General features: G+C 42.7%; 1 protein-coding gene across 2 annotated transcripts in view; it reads right to left on the bottom strand.

Annotated features, from left to right (window-relative positions):
- The window catches only part of VAV3 (vav guanine nucleotide exchange factor 3), a 1,147,877-nt gene that overhangs the window by 472,881 nt on the left and 655,805 nt on the right, over positions 1-19,191 (bottom strand). For both annotated transcript variants that reach the window (XM_085602242.1, XM_085602243.1), the window contains exon 17: positions 6,041-6,141. In XM_085602242.1, the coding sequence (XP_085458368.1) occupies positions 6,041-6,141 (101 nt within the window). The remainder of the gene's footprint in view (positions 1-6,040; positions 6,142-19,191) is intronic.

The raw sequence follows: 19,191 nt of genomic DNA, 5'->3' as shown, positions 1-19,191 counted from the left end.
TGTGAGATAGTCCTCTTCTGCACCCCACAACTCTTCTTTGATCCAGCGTACCCTACAAAGAGTTAGTCATCCACCTGGAATTCTTTAGTGCGGTCAAGGTAAAATAACAACACTCTTTTTTGGGTCCAGACACAGTATGGAAAGGTGTTACCACTTTTGGTAAGAAAGAGGCCCTAATGCAAAGCACCAACTTATCAGGGGTGAGGTAAGGAGGCTTGGCTAACAGAGCCTGCAATTTATCACCGTCCTGGCAGAATTTATTGACACGAAAAAGGCTGTTTTGATGGTAAGTAGCCAGAGGGGGCAGTTGTGCATAGGTTTGAATGGAGCACACATCAGGATGGTGAGAACCAAATTAAGATACTACTGAGGTATTATGAAAGGGGAAGGAGGGAACATATGTACAAGCCCCTTAAAAAATCTCCTAACAATTTGGGATTTAAATAAAAAAGGTTTGTCTGGCAGACATAAAAATGCAGACTGGGCCAAGAAATACCCTTTGAGAGTACCCAGAGCAGAGCACTGCTGAGCAAGGGTCAAAATAAAGAGAAGGACTTGAGAGAGGAAAGCAGAAAGAGAATCAATAGATCTTTCTGTACAATACTTAACAAATTGGTGCCATCAGTTGGCGCACACCGTCTTCATAGTGGGAAAGTCAAATGCTATCAACTGCCGCTGCTCAATCTCCATGCAAGAAGGCGTAGAGCTGACAGGTTTGGGTGGAGGACCCTACCCTGCAGCTGCGACAGATACTCCTCCCGAAGGGGCAGCCTGATAGGAAGATCAATGCTCAGTTGGAGAAGCTAGGGATACCCGACTCTCCTTGCCCCGTCCGCAGCCACAAGAATGACTTGGGCCTGGTCACTCCTGACCTTCCTGAGCATTCTGGACACGAGTGGTATTGGCAGAAAGACGTACAGGAGGCCTGAGCTTCATTCAACATGAAAAGTGTCGCCGAGCAAGTGCTGCCTTGGAAACTCCAGCGTTGAAAACTGCTGACATTGCGCGCTCTAGGTGGAGGCAAACAGATCTAATCAAGGCTCTCCCCACTGTCTAAAGAGACCCTGCATCACCTCCGGATGGAGACACCATTCGCGATCTGCTAGGCACCAACGGCTGAGTTTGTCCATTCTGGCATTCAGAGAACCTGCCAGGTGTTGAACCACCAGGGATATGCCCTGCTGTTCCAGCCACACCCAGAGACGCAGGGCTTCTTGACAAAGGGCTTACAACCCCACCCCACCCTGTTTGTTACAGTACCACATAGCAGTGGTGTTGTAAGTGAACACTTGTACCAGCTTTTCTTTGACTGAAGAAAAAGCCTTTCATTGCCAAGCAAATTTCTTGGAGCTCCAGCAAGTTGATGTGAAGTCCGGATTCCACCAGAGACCAGAGTCCTCTGATCGCCCCCTCTTCCAGATGGCCGCCTGTTGTAATGTAAAGAAAGTCAAGGTAGCCATAGAGTAGATTTTATAAAGAAGTTTTATTAAGACTTAGTTACAGGGAAATAAGATGGTAAGTTTCAGATAATGAGTTTAGCTCCACCAGGAGCAGTCTTCTTGCTGCACAGCCCACACACTGCAACTGACTCTCTCTCAACCACACCAGGCACTTCAGCATTCCATTACCTCACCAAGCTCTCCAGCATTCCACAACATCACATCCATATAGGCTGAGCAGCAGGGAACAGGTAACTAAGGGAAAGGATGCATAGTAAAAATTCAAGTCACAACATATCCCCATCCCAGGGGGTAGGGAGAGGGAACTGCCGCTGAACCAATCATGGTCTGTTAGCCACCATTGCAGATCCTGTGCAGTTCTCTCTGATATCGGGACCATATCAGAGAGATTCCCCTGATGCTGCGCCCACTGGAACTTCGAGTCCCACTGCAGAGCCTGCGTATGCCATCTGTCATGTGTCACTTGCAGAATGCAGCAGGCTAGGAGGCCCAACAGATGAGCTCAGAGTTATTCTCACCGAAATCGAGGATAGAGGCTGAAACATCAGCATCATAGCCTGAATATCCTTGACTCACCATTTGGAAAATAGGCCCGAACCTGCACAGTGTCCAGAACAGCTCCATTGAAAAGGAGTATCTGAGAGGTACTCAGGTGGGAATTCCGCACTTTGATAGAGAACCCCAGTAAATGCAGTAGCTTTGCCGTAGTCTGGAGGTGGGAGACGACCGCCTAGGGCAAACTCTCTTTCAACAGCCGGACGTCAAGATAGAGGAAGCCTGGAACCCCTGATCTGTGCAGATAAGCTGCGACTACTGCCACCACCTAGGCAAACATCCAAGGGGCACTGGTAAGGCCACAGGAGACTACGGTGAACTGAAAGTGCGCGTGGCCTACCGTAAACCACAGGTAGTGTCAATAGGCAGGCAGGATGGCAATGTGGAAATGGGCGTCCTGAAAATCCAACGCTACCATCTAGTCTCCAGGGCAGACAAGACCTGAGCCAGAGTGAGCATCTTGAACTTTTCCTTTTTGAGGAAGTAGTTGAGGATTCGCAGATCTAGTTTAGGGTGCAGGCCCTTTTTCTTTTTCTGGAGCAGAGCATAGTGTGAATAGCGACCGCAGCATGCATCTGGCTCCGGAACCCTCTCTATGGCTCCCTTGGCTAAGAGAGCCATGACTTCCTCCTGCATCAAAGTCAGGTGATCTTCCATCGGCCAATCGTAAATTGGAGGCATTGAGGGTGGGATAGTCTTGAAAGGGAGGGAGTAGCCCCTTTGGACTACCTGAAGATCCTATTTACCAGACGTGATGTCCTGTCAGTGGTGGAAGTGATGGCTGATCCTGCCACCAAATGGCCACCCAGTTCTTGAAGGGCTGGACTAGGAAGGTTTGGAGGCTCAAGTTGCAGGGGGGTGGTAGACTGATCCAACTTCAGGATGCCTGGCTCACATGGTTGTAACAGGCCATGATAATGGCAGTGCCAAAGTTGCTGAACTTGCATGATCTTGTGGCTGGGGTATGGATGGTGCGGCTGAAAACCCTTTCTGTAGCCATGAAAGGGACAAAAGGCAGACTAGGGATAAGTGGCAACTGAGAGGCCTAAGGACTCAGCTGCAGCCTGGAAGTCCTTAAAGTGCTCCAGTGCCATGTCTGCCTTGTCTCCGAAGAGACGGATGCCATCAAAGGGCATGTCCATGAAGGAGGCCTGGACATCCCCCGAAAAGCCAGAAGTCCTCAACCAGGCGTGACGTCTAACACCCACTGTCATTGAAATCGCTCTACCCAGTGAGTCGGTTGTGTCGAGGCCACAACGGATGGTAAACTTTGCTAAATCTCTCCCGTCAGATAACGCTTAATAGAGGATGGCTAGGGACTCCTCTAGGACCTGTGGCAGCACTTGCGCAACCATTTCCCACAAAGGGTGGGAATAAAGTCCAAATAAGCATGTGGTGTTCACCCACCGCAATGCAAGGCTAGATGAAAGAAAGAAGAAAACATTCTCTTACCCCAACTATCCAGCCTCTTGGATTCCCTATCCGGGGGTGCAGAAGGGAACACACCTTGGGAAGTAGAGGCTTGGACCACCAAGCTTTGGTGATAGGGTGGTTGCTGAGGAAAGAAGGGTGGACCAGGTGCAGGGCGATGGCGGACCAGGTGCCCAGTAGGACATGAGTTAAGGCCTCATTGAAAGGCAGCAAGGGTTCCGATAAGGAGACACCAGGCTGCAGGACTTCCATCAAGATGTTCATCTTGACTGCCACAGAAGGGAGCTCAAGGCCCTGGACCTCAGCTGCCCTTCGCATCACTATATAGCATGATGCTCTCTCCTCCGTAGCAAGGGACGTGGGAGAAAAACTGGCCAGAATCTGGAGAGGTATCCAGTCCGCTGTTCTCACCCAATTCCCCACATCAGTCCATGTCGTGGTAATGCTGGTCTTGTAAAGGGTCCAGCGACCCCTCCCAATCTTCCTCCATTCCTAGCCCTTCAGAATAGGACTGAGGAAATGACCCTGAACCCAACAGTTCTATTGGTGCCGGTATCATCGCTGATGGGCGCCGATCCGGCTTTGGATTATCGTGGATAAGAAGGGGGTGGCACCACCGGTGGGCGTCTGCGGCGCCGGGAGTATCGACGTCATGTCGGGTGCTGGGGTGATAGCAAATGTACACTGGCGTCAGTCCAGATCCAAGGGGGGCATTGGTGCAGGAGCAAAGCCACTGGCACGGAATCTGATGGAGCCCCCTCTGAGCATTCAGGGACCAAAGACACGCTGGTAGAGTCAGGCCACTAAAATATGAGGCGCCTGGCATCATAAAACTCCTTGAGCTAGAAGGGGGTCACTCCATTAAGATTGGAAAGAGCGGAGCTGGCCAAGGCGCAGGTTCCGAGAAACAAGGCTCGTCCATCGTGTAAGCTGAGGGACAGGGAGAAGTCAAAGCACGCTTCGACTTCTTATGTTTCTTGTGCTTCTTACCTGACCGACTCTAAGACTTAGAGTGGGAAGGCGAAGATTTGGGGCTCCCAGAGCGGTGCCAGGACCTTCCTCTTGACCGGGGCGAATGACACGGTGCTGAGCGATGGGCCACAAGCAGCTTTAGAGACCACTCCCTCAAAACTTTCGGAGCCATGGCCTGGCAGTCAGAGTACAACTTTAAGTCGTGGTTGCGCTCGAGGCACCAAAGACACACCAAGTGTGGATCAATCATGGACATGGAGCGGTGGCAGGTGCCGTGCAGCTTGAATCTGGAAGTCTTCTTGGACATGTTGGAAACATACACACCAAAATACATTCGACAAAATGTCGAAAACATCGGAAAAAAAGCCTGTCAAAAAGTGAAAAAGGGTAGATCTCTTCACGAATCTACACTGCCTGGGGCGTAAGAAAAAGAACTGACGTCAGCACGCCAAAGTGTTGTCTTTATAATTGACATGGACGTCACAACGGCGAAGACAGCGTTGATTAAGTCATTCCAGTACATAGACTTAGCCATTCTGTGCATGGAGTATCATCCCTGTGTATGCTATGTGCTGTCCTATGCTGTGTTTTCCGATTAAACATAAACCAAATATCGAGACGACGAAGAGGGAAGAACTTAGGGCACCCGACGTGAAGAGGGACCGCCCGCCATAAGGGCGGGGGTCCCGTGGGGGCAATTAGGATGTAATTAGGATGCGCCTGCCACAGTGGCGGGCGCATTCCGCATATTTAACATTGCGGTGGGCGGTGCTGAAATGCATGTCGCACATTCCAATGCACAACGTGGCAGGCACCGTGCGGTGCCTGCCACGTTGTCTATTGAAATGCAGGGGGGTACCTATGTGCACCCCCACCCCCCAGAGTCCCTGGGGGCCCGCAAAGGGCCCCCGCAAGCAATTCCCGCATGCATTTCTGTGGCGGCAATGCCGCCACGGAAAGGCATGTTTCCGTGCCCATAGTAATATGGCTGGCTGTGTCTCACAGACACCGCCACCATATTAAACTCTTTTCCGCCCGGTCGACTTGTTGACTGGGCGAAAAAGCGGCGGACGGTCTTTCCGTCCGCCACGTTCCCCCGCCATAGTAATTTGGCGGGGGGTAAATGGGTGGCGGGCGGGGACGGATTTCGGGCAGATCGCCACCGCCATGCAGGTGGTGGTGATCAGCCCGAGATACTAATGGGCCTCAAAATGTGCAAGTTTGCAATCTTCAATTTGACTTGCATTTAGTGGCCAATTCAAGGAGATCCTTCTAGAATTTGAACTTCGGTAATTTGTAATATGCATTATGAATTTCAAATACAGTGTCTATGTGGCATAACTCCGCGAACAACGTGGGAGCACACCAAACACTACATTTTACCAATCGAAGGAAATGGCAAATGTCTTCTGGTGAATGCTTCATTATTTCTAAGCTTATTTTTGTAATGAGAAAAAAACGTCCATGAATGTTAAATGCTCCCTAATTGTGCTAATAAATGGTCATTTTAAGCATATGTATACTTTTAATAAACACAAATTAAGTGTAAATGAAACCTTAATTATGCCTGCAACATTTTGTGTTCCAATTAAAACAGCACTAAAGTCATAAAAGTGACTTACCTCCAGAATTAATTCTGCCACAATTCTCTGCTCTTCCTAAACATTCTTTGTGGGCTCCAGTTCCACACTTAGAGCACAAGTACCCTTGATAAAATGTTCCTCTGAAAGTAAAATAGTAAAATATATGTTTTACGTTATATTTATGCAATGTATGCACATTATAGAAATGTCACTTGCTGAGATTGCTCTCCTTCGAAAATAAAACTAGAAATAAAATTCTCCCATGCCCAGATATGGTAAAAGCTCTCTTGTACCACATATGTTTTGAAGATAATTATACTATTTTTAGGTAATTTCTACATTATGCAATAATATGTAATCTGCTTTATGGTGAATTGCACCGTCTAAACAACAGTCACATATGAAAATTACCAACGCAATTAACAGCAGAAAGTAAGCCAAGTACTTGCTAACACATGTAATTACGGGTTAAGTGTCAGAAGGCACATACAAATATTCCCAAAATAACACCCTGTGATCCAGCCCCATCGACGCATAAATTCTAAATGTATGCTCAGGATTCTAACTCTACTAGAGGTTACACCTGATTTACTGATATTCCCAGTCAAATGTTTTACCTTCTGACCTAGTCTCTGAAATGGAAGTCAAAAATACTTAACGGGGCAAAGCTGTGACGAGATAGATTCCACAAGGCCAGACAGCCTTCGGGCAAGCCGTTGACTTTTGATGGAACAGCTCACAGTGGGAGTGTTTCAAAATTAGTGCCCAACCGAAGGTCCTTCACATGTCGGATACTTTTGGCACCTTCGCCCACTGAATAGTTCTACCTTCAGGCTTAGTCACTTTTTTGGAGCTTGCATTCCTCCAGTGGGGCAAGGCTAGAAGTGATGGAAAAGCTCATAGATCTTACTTGTAGTTTTAGTTATGAGCCAGGCTTATTGGCTTTGCCAAAGATTGTTTCAAATGGAGGTAAGTACACCCATTAACACCTTTTACAAAGCTAACTCGATGTGTATCACTGTCCCATGTAAAGTGCTTGCTTGTCCTGGGAAAAAGCTTACATATTAAAATACCCTTTAGTAAAAACAACTCAACAAAAAAACAAACAAGACTTTTAAATAAAGCATCTTGGGCTGAATAAATATTAAGCATTATTCATTAAATAAAATATTACAGCATAAGTTTGTGCTTTCACATCCATGCAGGCGCGAAGTGGTGTTATCTGAAGAAGTGAGACAGGTCACTTTCTATGCCACTTGGCAGAGATCCGAACCACTCTAGTTCTCACTGGTTGCTACACAAGATAAAATGGCAAAAAAGGGGCGGACACTGACTTTTCGTCGAACTTTTAAGTTTTGCAATTGCACTTTCGCCTTTGAGCTGTTTGGCCTATTTGATAAAATGAGGCATCCTATTTTGGATCACTTATAGCAACTTTAATGACCACGTTTGCAACTAGTACATCTATACTTTGCGTCGCTTTCTTCTCCTTCACCTTTGCACTCACTTGCTTTTTATTTACTAGATATTGTCTTTTAATTTTTAATGTTTAATTTCCAGAATTTATTATAATGGAACCCCAGTCATTGAAAATTCCACGTAAGCTCCAATTTTGGCCATCCTTTCTGAGATCTATTTTTACCTAATTTTCTTGTTCAATTCTAGAAACTATTGTGCTGGGGACACAGATTTCTCTTCGTACTGATGCTGACCCTACAGTAATCCTGGTCAAAATGCCATCCACGTACAAGGCCTTTTAAGACGGATTCAAAAGCCTTCCTTGCAGAGCATCATTTTTTGAACAGACATTTTCTTCCAATTCTCTGCAACTATTTTAATAGTCTACTGCAATTTCTCTGTTTAAATTAATTTTTTTTATCTACCACTCTTGCATCCTGTGCTCACCTTGTTCCACACTTTGCACCTGAGCTATTCCTTGGCAAAAATACTATTGCCAATTTATTTATTAAGCTGGTTGATTTCAGTCTTTACATGGTTTACTGTCTTCCTTTTTATTGATTCATTGCGATTGTAGTTATATTTATTATACCATCTACGTTCTGAAAGTGTTTAAATGCTACTTCTTTGAAACATTGTTGAGAGCAAAAATGTAAGCTAAAATGATATGCCCCAATAGCATGACAGTACATAACTGAAACATAACAAAATAAAACGTAAGCAGCAATAGCAGAGCAAGACGTATCTGAAGCATAATCAGACATATCATAAAATTACACAACATACCAGAAACATTAGCTAAATATCATAAAGAAAATCAATACAAATATCATAACTAAACAGATACTGACAAACATTACAGGATGATGCGCCTGTGATCAGGAATTGAATTGTGGGAGTGCATGTGGTACCTCTGCTTATAGGGAGTTCCTTTCCCACTAAGCACTGCTTAGAGTTTGCTTTGCAGTCATCAGTCACCACACTACTGACTTTATGTTTGGGGATCCAGCCGCCAGAGGAAGTGACGCAATTCAGTGCCAGAAAATGATGGGCATGAAATGTGCCAAAGATGTGGTGTCATACCAGGGGCGTAACACAGGCCCCTGCATCCCCTGCGGAGTGGGGGGGCCCAAGCTCCAGGGGGCCCCCTCAGCACAATGCTCCGGGCCGGGAGCTCCTGATTGAGCCCCGAGGGGGGCCCTCCACATACCTTGCAAGGGGGGCCCTCAAATTTCGTTACGCCACTGTGTCCTACACCATCACTGAAGCGGGTCGGAGCTGTGAGGATGTCTGCATATGTGCAAGGAAAAGGGCTGACGATGCACTGTAAGCAGCTGTACAGGACACTGCTAAAATGGGGCCAGCAGGTCGATACAGGAGTTTGCAGATGAACTACGTTTTCTCCTCCTCACCAATGCAAAACGGAATGTCAGAAAATGTCAACATCCCCCAAGAATGAAGAGCGTGGACCCAAACCTCCTTTCTGTTGATGTGGTATGCTGCATGTTGTGTTCTGTTTACATCAGGTTTTGACAGTAAATCTGCTGCCAGACATAAGAATGTTTTAGCACAGAATAATCAGAAATTCCGAGGATGGCCATTCAGAGGGCAAGGTAAATAATATCGTGTTAAGATCTGAGTCACAAACGACACTCCAGACATAGTTCCAAGCAGGTTTATTTGGAAAGTACGTTACAAAAGACCACCAACCTGCACTGGAGGCACTAAAAGAGCAATTAACTGACAATATTAAAACCCCAACACTAAGCGGCAGATTCCGATGCGGTCGGTCGGAGCTGTTCCGACCGCATGAGACTTGCCCGTTCTGATTCTTTTCCGACCTACCCATTTTGATGGGGTCAGTCAGAAAGGAATCTGAAAAAGATTTCCAAATAGCCTCCGACAGGCTCGGAGAGCCCAGCTTCCATTCGGAAATCCTCCATCAATCCCTCAAGCAGCTCTTTCCGGCTGAAGGATTCCGATGGAAGATTCCCACTGCATTTCTGTTCCGGAAAGGCTTTGGGAATCTGTCTTTGGGGTCCCACAGCAGGGCCCCTATGGGTGCAAGGCCACCAAATGGCGGCCTAGGGGTGCCTGCCACCGGCTGCATGGATGAACTGCACCACTGCTCTTTGCAATGAGAGCAGCTTCAGTTTGAGATAAGTACATTTGAAGAAAAGTGATGCTCACACCCTGAGCCAGCAGGATTTCAAAAGTATTCATAGTCATACCTAGATTGGCTTAAAACAGACTATTATTCAGGTCTCAGGGCGGTCCGACTACCCAGGTCATAATTGGATGATTGGACCGCCGATGCGGCGGGGGCTGGATCTGCCCTCGCCGCGCCACCACGAGTGTGAAGGTCCTCGTGCCACCAGACTCGTAATAGGGCCCTTAGTGTTATGGACTTTTCATATTTTTTGTAATAACAAGCATTCGCTTTGGGAGTTTTGGTATTGAAATAAAATAAACTTTTCTGAGTGGTGCATTAAACCTAAGGCCCTCTCTGCAAAGTGTTAGTGCCCTAAGGTGGAGAGCTCTGTGCTTTCTGCTGAAGGTACAAAGCTCTCTGCCTGCCTGGCGGTGACTTCCAACACTGGTGGGTGGTCTTCCATCAGGGTAGTAGTGCAGTACCTCCCTCTGCTACCATTGGTGAAGCATGAACTAAAACATGGACAGCCGCCATACCTTTAATGAAGGCCTTAGTCCTGGATAACAGAATATTTCTTTAAACTTTTTTTGTAGTAAATATTTTTACTAAACAGATGCTCAGCAACACAGAGACGGTCATACATTAATAATGAATGACACAGAGTACAGGAGATCCCACCTCGACATTTGCGCCCAAGACTGTACATGTGGCATAAAACAAAATCAGTATGTTTGACATCAATAGCCCAACCAAGTGCAGCAAATCCCCCAGTTCCCCAGCCTGTCCACCAGCCGCGGTCCATGCAGGTAACAGCAATGGGGCGGAGGGGCCGTGTAAGGGGGGATTCCAAGGGACGATACAGAGGGAAAATTAAATAAATAATTAATCTTCCCTATGCATGGTCCCTCGGATTCCCCCCTTACAAGGCCCCACCACTGTTACCTGCACGGACCGCGGCTGCTGTCCACACAATCCATTTAGCAAGCGGCCCTTAATACCCGATGTACGCCACCCAGTGAACTATTTCTTTATACTTAGCATTGAAAAAACATATGGCCATTTCTAACACTGAATCCCATCAACAAATGTCATAATGCGTGAATGAAAGGACCCTCCACAGACAGAAACAAACAATCCAGGGTTGGCAAAGTCGGATGCCCGGGTTTTGCATTAGGCTACCTCGTCATTGCAGAGCTGCACATAAACCAAATAGTAAAATAAGAAATTTTCCAAACTCGCCTGATCAGGAGAACACAGTCAGCCTTCCATTCTGCAGACTTCAGCTCAGTTGTTCAAGCATTGGACCTTTCCTACAGACCATTCCTGCATACCATACAGCACTGCGTGCCATTCACTAACAAAGAGCTGCACTTGAAGGCCAATTGAACAAAAGGTTTGAACCAACATGACTGCATCACCAAAGCGGTGTGAAGACAAATGATTCCCAGATTGTGAATGCCCAGCAGCAGATCAGGCCAACCGCTCGTATGACGCGGACACGGATTGGCCTTCTGCAGTACTACTGTAGGATATTTTGAGCAGGGTGAGAAACATGGAATAAGATGACTGGAAAGTAATTAGGTATCCAACCATAGCCACCCTAATGTATGAATAACAACATGTCCATTCTGAGAATTATGCTATTGGTAGGAGTGGCTTGGAAGACAAGACAATTTGTGCAGCAAAGCCATATCTCAGCATACACCATCTACCCTCTTTAAATAGTTTTTGTACAACTTGTGGTATGTGCATCTGAATGTAAATTGCCTAAAGGGTGAGTCGCTATATATATGTATGTTTTGCTGTTCTAACTTGTCTGCTAGCCTCGGTTTCCAGAATACCTCTCTCTTGCTTCTGCATCTTGCCATGTTCTTTCAGAAGAGACTCATTTTCGGAGTGGGAAGTTGTAGTTCTGTGCTGTGATAGTTTGCAATATCGCATCCACTGATGCTGACATTTTGAAAAAGCCTTTATTATTAACTATAGATTCTGCAGCAGTATTAGTGGGTTTAAGGGATGAAGCCGAGGTTCTGCTGCTCGCTTTTATTGCTCTTGCAGAAATGCTATTTCGAGCACATTTGACTTTTTAAAGAAAACGGATTTCCTTTACTCTTGAAAAATACCAAGGATTTCAGTTCAAAGCAGCTTAATAATCCAGCCATTTTTATTTCTTTGTACCAGCTGACAGTCCCTAAGCAATAACGAGGTACAATTAATAAGCTGCAGGAAAAGTTTTAATGTAATCGTAAATTAGTTTGACCCTCACCCTGATTTACTTTTCTTTGGCAATCCTTGCCCCCTGGATAGAAACGGAATGTGAATTTATTGGGAAATCCACCAAGGCATTTTCAGGAGTAAATGTATTTACCTTTACCAATTGCAGGATTTCACAAAATGAATCCTGCCAGGTGTAAATGGGTTTCCTACACCATGCGTCCTCACCATAACTGCAGATGAATTTATGATAGCAAATCACACGGAAGCGGTAGGAAATGGGCGGAGCAAGGCATGGCTAGCCTTTTAAGTTTGTGAACACCAACAAACGTGTAGTCAGTGTCTATTCCCAAACGTATCTCCCTGGAAGTGGTTGAATAATGACTCCAACAAAAGGCTGGAATAACTTCCCTTTCAGGATGGGATGGGGAATGTATCCCCTCGAAACCTGGAGAAGATGTATGAGACCAGTTTTTCAAATGGGAAAAACGTTTCCCCGGGAGGAAAAAATAAAGAATAAAATGCAATTGAACATTAAGCACCATGTCTCTCAGTGTCAAACCTATGCAATGTAGATTTACGCACCGAGAGAACAGTATTCAGACAAAATATCAACAAAAAATACTGAAGAGCAGAAAAAGAGTTTTCAATATCCTCATGCACAAACATCGTGCGCAAAAATATCTTTGACAAGAATATCGATATTTAGGTAAAAAATATAGATGTCAAAAATATCTGTGTTGTTAATATCGATGTTAAAAATATCTATGTTGTGAATATCTTTAAAAAAAATATCATTGTTAGTAATATAGTTTTTCATTTATTTTTATGTATTTTACTATACATTTTAATTGTATATGGTATAAATTGTTTGTATAACTATTGTTAATGTTTTTAATACAATTTGTCACTTTTTAGTTGTTTTAAAATTTAATTTAATAGTTTATTTGTATTTTTAGTGCCATAGCAGCTTATGAGATTTATAGGAGTACAGGGTGGGGATAAATTAATTATAACTAACAATTAAATATTAATTACTATTAACTATTTAAGAGCTAATTATGTTAACTGTGTAATAATTTGTTTTAATTACGTTAAGTTTTAAGTGCTGGTTGTGGGTTTGTAGGGATATAAGGTGGGAAGTAATGTAACTATTTAATAAATACTTTTTTAATGATTCTTTAATTGATAATTATGTAAATTGTGTAAATAATGTAATTTTTTATTAATATTTTTGGTGTATGTTTTTTTTTGTAGGGGTAAAGGGTGTGCAGGAAATTAATTATCACAATTAATAATTCATGTTAATTATTAATCATAATTTAATTGATAATTATGTAAATTATGTAATTAAGAAATGTTTATGTTATATATATGAGGTGCAGATTCTTGTGTTTGTAGGGGGTAAAAGGTGGTAAGTTAAATAAATATAAATAATTTATTATTATTTAATTTTCATTAATTGATGATTAAGTAATGAAAATTATGTAATTAAACGTTTTTTATATATATATTATGTGCACGCTGTTGGGTTTGTAGGGATAAAGTGTTGGAAGTTAATTAAATATAATTATTCAATTATTAGTTAATTACTATTAAATGTTTCTTTAATAATTCATTATGTAAACTTTTTTATTATTATCATTTTAGGACATATCTTAGATGTCTGCTGTTTACATTGAAGAGGTATATTGTAGGAAGTTATTTAAGCAATCATAAACATAAAAAAAAATATTTCTTGTTTAAAAAAGGTGTTAATTTTGTTGTCCAAAACATCATCGGGCATTCAAAACATCCTTGACGCATTTGTAGAGTTTTGTCATCTTCGGGGGCTGGAAATCAACATAGGAAAAACAAAATTTATGATTTTCAACCCACCAAAACGTACCCGTCCTAATCCTGTGCTCTTTGGCAGCCCTCTGGAAAGGGTTAAAACGTTCATTTATCTGGGCGTTACCCTTACAGAGAAATTTGAATGGCACAAACATATTGTTAGATCAACACTCAGGCTCACCCAGTTAGCAGGTGGACTAACCAAAGTTTTTAAGGAATCCACATATAGGCCGGTCTCCCCTGCCCTTACTATATATAGTCGTCAAGCAAGGATGTCAGCAGTATATGGGGCTGAACTTTGGGGGCATATGCAGTCCCAGTCTGGTGATCTCAAGAGGGTGGAGCAGTCTTTTGTTAGAAACTTGATTGGTCTACCGCCTAGTACTCCGCTGATCCCTTTGAGATTTGATCTTGAACTCATTCCAATAGAGGAGTTGATAGGCGCAAGGCCAATCATGTACTGGAAGAGGCTATGGTCTGACCCCGAATTGGCTGATTATAGAGCTGAATTTATTGAGATTTGGCCTGTTCTTAGATCCAAAATGATTCCCTGGCTTAGGCATATTAAAGCACTTTGCATCCGGCTTGGTTTCCTTGGACTATGGGATACACCGGAGATTAATTGCGCTGGGTTATCCAAGAAAACACTCCTCTCCTACATTTATACGTCAAATCTCCAGACGTTAATGAATTCATCTTCTGTGGGGAGGTTATCATCTGAGTTCCTTTTAATAAAGACAGAGCCCAGGGCTGAGGCATTTATGGACCTAATTGAACCCCCAGTGGCCCGTAAGCTGTATGTTCAGCTACGTTATGGCACCCTTCCTATTAGATCTTTTACCTCTAAGTGGACTAAGTCAAATATTTTAGCCTGCCCTGCATGTTCTTACCATACTGAGAATATTTCCCACGTTTTATTTTTTTGTCCCGCCTACTCTGTACCCAGAAAACGTTGGTTGATTCCTATTTGTAGGATTCTCGGTTTTTCGCATTACACATATGCTTGTAGGATATTGACTTATGATACCCATCCTCCCATTGTGTTTGCTGTTTCCCGTTATTTGTTGTACATGTGGCGCATTAGGCAGAACTTTTTTTAACTTAATGGTTTTAAATGTTTTTTATTTTCATTTTATGTATCTGTACTTTTAATGGTCGATGGACCGAAATAAAGTTATTACAACAATTGTGTTATGCTTTTGAATTGTAAATAGTATTATATTTGTTAGGTTGTTATAATTGTGAAAATATAGTGTGGTATTTTGATTATACCATTATTATTTGTTGTATTTAAAATGTTTATTACAAATTGTAATACATATCTAATTGTTTTATTTAAAATAATGTATATATGTATTTTAGATGTAAATATTTATATTTGTTGTTATTTAATGTAGTTGTTAGAATATTTTATTTGTTTGAAGTGAACTACTCTCTCTCTCTACTGTTGCACGGACTAGAGTGGGACTAGTACATTTTACCCCTCTGCTATTCAGTACTTTCTCTACTGTTGCACAGACTGGAGTGTGAATAGTAAACTTTGCCTCTCCTGTATCAAACTCTTTCTCTACTGTTGCACAAACTTGAGTGGGAATAGTACAGTTTAACCCTCCGCAATCAGGCACGGCCGGCACAGGTAAGAAAGGTGTTGCCATGGAACAGGCGGGGGGAAAGTCGACAGACAATGGGATAGGTAAAATTAAATAAAAAAATTAATAAAACCACTTTACCTTGCACTCGCCGAGTCGGCGATGCGGCGAACGCAAGGTAAGTGGTTTTATTTTTTTTTAAATTTAATTTTACCTATCTCGTCGTCTGTCGAATTGCCCCCCCGCCCCTTCCCCATCCCACAGCTCTTACCTGAGCTGGCCGCACCTGTCCGCAATCCAACACTTATTACTGTTGCACAGACTGGTGTGAGAAACGTAAATGTTACCCCTCTGCAAACCAACCCTTTCCCTATTGTTGCACTGACTGGAATGGGAACAGTATATTTTACCCCTCCTGAGTTCAACGCTTTCCCTACTGTTGCACAGACTGGAGTTGGAATAGTAAATTTTACCCCTCCTGAGTCCAACCCTTTCCCTACTGTTGCATAGCCTGGAGTGGGAATAGTACATTTGACCCCTCTCTAATGGAACACTTTTCCTACTCTTGCACCGACTGAACCTTTACATGGGTCAATGCATTAGGTAATCATATCATTTTTTGAAAAAATGTGACTCCAACCTCCACATTGGTTAAAGACCTAAATCAATACTTTGTGATACCTCAAAATATTTTTCTAAAACTCGTAATAATCTCCTTAAGCTTATTCAGATGCTGAGAAAGCTGACACCTATCAATAATTAGGCTATGGACAGGGATCACTAACCTTGTCTTCTTAACAATGAAATATGTCCACCTCAGGTGAAGAATAATTTAATTAAGGACTGTCCTTGATTCCGTCAACAAATCCATGTTTTAGGTAGCTTCTGGATACTGTCTAAAAGATTTTCACACTAACAATTAAATGATTGGTAGGTGTGGCTTGCAAGGGGTGACAACCATACTCTTCACAGTGAAGCCTCTTCTGCGGCATACTATATCTTAGCCCAACTGTCATCCCTTTTTGAACAATTTACTAGAAATTAATTTATCTGTAGGAGCTAATGCTCCATGTATGAATCAAGTTTCAATTCCCATTCTCCTTTTCAAAGATGATGTGGTATTGCCGAGGAGTGGTTACAATGCTATACATAACTTGCAATGGGAAATTATAGTATATTGCAAAGCCATGAATCAATACTAAGTTTGTATAGTTAAATCTACAGACAGGTGTTCTTGAATATACTCACTCGCGCCATATAGTTTGATACAGATCTAGACCAAAGTGGTTTCCTATGAGCAAACTCCACTGAAACACTCCCGCAACTGATATGCAGTCCTCACTCTAGATGCAGACAAGACTTTCATTCATGTCTCCTGGGGTTCCCTCTTTGTCACAATTGATACACATGGATTCATTTTCAGTACTAACTTTACAAAATGGTTTATCACTGTAGCCTTCATAATTTAATTTTAACAGAGACTAGATAGGGGTGCCCATATGCTGATATGTATGTTTAATTACCTTGTGACTCACCCTCTTATATATTTATTATCTTCTATTATTCATACTTTTTCAAAGAGCTTATAGATTTTAAGGAAAAATAATGATTAATAAAAAGCAATACATAGAAACACTGTACTAATAAAAGGAATAGTCCATACCACTCTCATGATATAATATGAAAAGATGTATACTTAGTAAAAGCCTCTAGGTAAATGAGGCTAATGGTATATAGTATAAACAAAAAGGTCTAGGGGTCAGAGAAAATATATATTAAAATGTATGAAACCTGTGTGATAGGGATTATACTAACTGGACAAGAAAGTCCTCATAAAGAGGACGTAATCCCATCACCCACCGTGGTGGCATGCTTCATCATATGGGATCTCCTCTTAACCACACCTAGTGTGATTAAGGAGCTACTACTCCCAGCATATGTCTAAGGGAGGAGCTCGCGGATGTTTTAACTATACGAAAAGGACTAGATCTCCTAAAGGTCGATGAAGACAGCCTAGGTAAGGTGAGTAAATAGAGTGCAGTGTACAAAAAGTGATGTAAAATTGACTACAGGGAGAGAATTTTTTTTTAATAAGAATCTCCCGGTGCCAAGATTAAAAGAACAGTAGTAGCGCGATCTATAAAATTGCGAGCGCGCATACAATAAACCAAACAAAGGTCTACATGTTTCAGCCAATCAAGATCAAGAAATTATGATCGTAGCTTTCATCAGGACCAAATATAGAACTACTGCAATCAAATCTTAGAGCCTAAATCACTAGAATGTGTAATTGTCAAGAAAGTATATAAAACCAGAACGATACGACCAACTCAGTACCTTAGTGTTGATTATATTGCATAGAACACTACAGGACGAGAAGATGAGTACCCGTATCAAATCGGGACTACCGACTACCGCTCCTGGTCACAACTCAGGGCGTGGGGCAACGCTCTCTCCGTCGTTACCCCGGGCTTCCTGCAAGGTTGCTCCAAGCGTGTGTTTCCCTCAGACCCTATCACTCACTTGTTATATATAATAATGGTATATAGCACATGCCCAATATGAGGAAGGAAGGAAATGCAAGATGGAAATTCATGGAAAGTATCATCCTTCCTGTACAAGGCGAACATTCTCATAAATAAAATTAATTTGGGCAAACTCCTATAGAAGTTAACATAAACAAACATTTGTGAGGTTAATCTACTTTTGAGCTTCTTACAGTGCTCGACAAATTTTTATAGGATACCTGTTTTGTTTTCCGGCCATTCCATGGAATGTTGGCTGCAATCTGTTCCAATCTAAGTAGATTTACTATGGTGCAAACGTTTTTTCATCAACATAGTACATTTCTATACGTACTATCTCTGTAAAAGTCGGGCTTTGATGTGTGACCATCTTTGAGACCCTAGAAATAAATGTTTGAAAAGACCTAGGTTTCTGTTTTCTTGCACATATGTGGAGCTGAAATACAGAACACTACTAATGGAGTTATTGACATGACAATAACTTTTGATCTCAAATCAATATCTGCTATAATAACACTTCACAGACTTGCTTCTTCTATTGACCTCACCACAGATGATTACGTTCAGCTGTACGTTATTGCATCCATAGAAGGCTATTACACAACACTATTTTAAATTTAATGTTATAAAAGCCATGTCTTAAGTCCTACCTAATTCATCCAGATATATGTTTAATGGAATAGAATTCCACAAAACTACAGCTAGGATTGAGAAATAATGGGCACAACTCACAAAGAACCGCCGCACTCATGACAGAGGCTCTGCAGTTGTGGCGGGGGCCCTCACTCATGGAGGGACCTCCCCAATGAGAAACTGAAGTTCAGAGGTCCTGACACGAGTGGGAGGCGCCTGCCACGACTGTGGGGCCTCCACCACGAGTGCAAAGGCCCTTTGTGAATCGGGTCCCCAGTGCTTCAGACTGTCTCTAATATATGATGGACCTTTTTCATGGTTCTGGGTATAATCCTCACATTAATTAACTTTATAACTTGATACTGAACCAGAACACATTGTGTGATGCAGTGATCTGTGACTTACATCGGCCCACTTACCGTTCAGAATGTCTGATTAAGTTATGGTATCTGTATGCCAGTAGGCAATGGCTGGAACCAAAGGTGTAGTCATGAAATTAAAATACCCCTCCCTTTCATTTACACCTCTGATGTCAAAAAGCATGGCCGATCCACCCCAGAAGGATTCCTTTCACCCCTCTATCCATGCATGATTTTGGCTTTTCATTCATCTAGTCTGTCATCATCCGATTCATCCATTGCTTTGCCATTCTGTCTATTCATCCTTTCTCCATCCACCAATTTATTCACTCATCCATTCAACCATCCTTTCTTTTATTTTTACCCATCCATCCTTTAACTATTACATGGGGGCTGGGAGCACACTGCTTCTCATCCCAGCACAGTT

This window comes from Triturus cristatus, chromosome 4_2 (genome assembly GCF_964204655.1).
Source record: "Triturus cristatus chromosome 4_2, aTriCri1.1, whole genome shotgun sequence".
Classification (NCBI taxonomy): Eukaryota; Metazoa; Chordata; class Amphibia; order Caudata; family Salamandridae; genus Triturus; species Triturus cristatus.
Note: the sequence above shows the minus strand (reverse complement) of the source record. Positions and strands in the feature narration are given on the sequence as shown.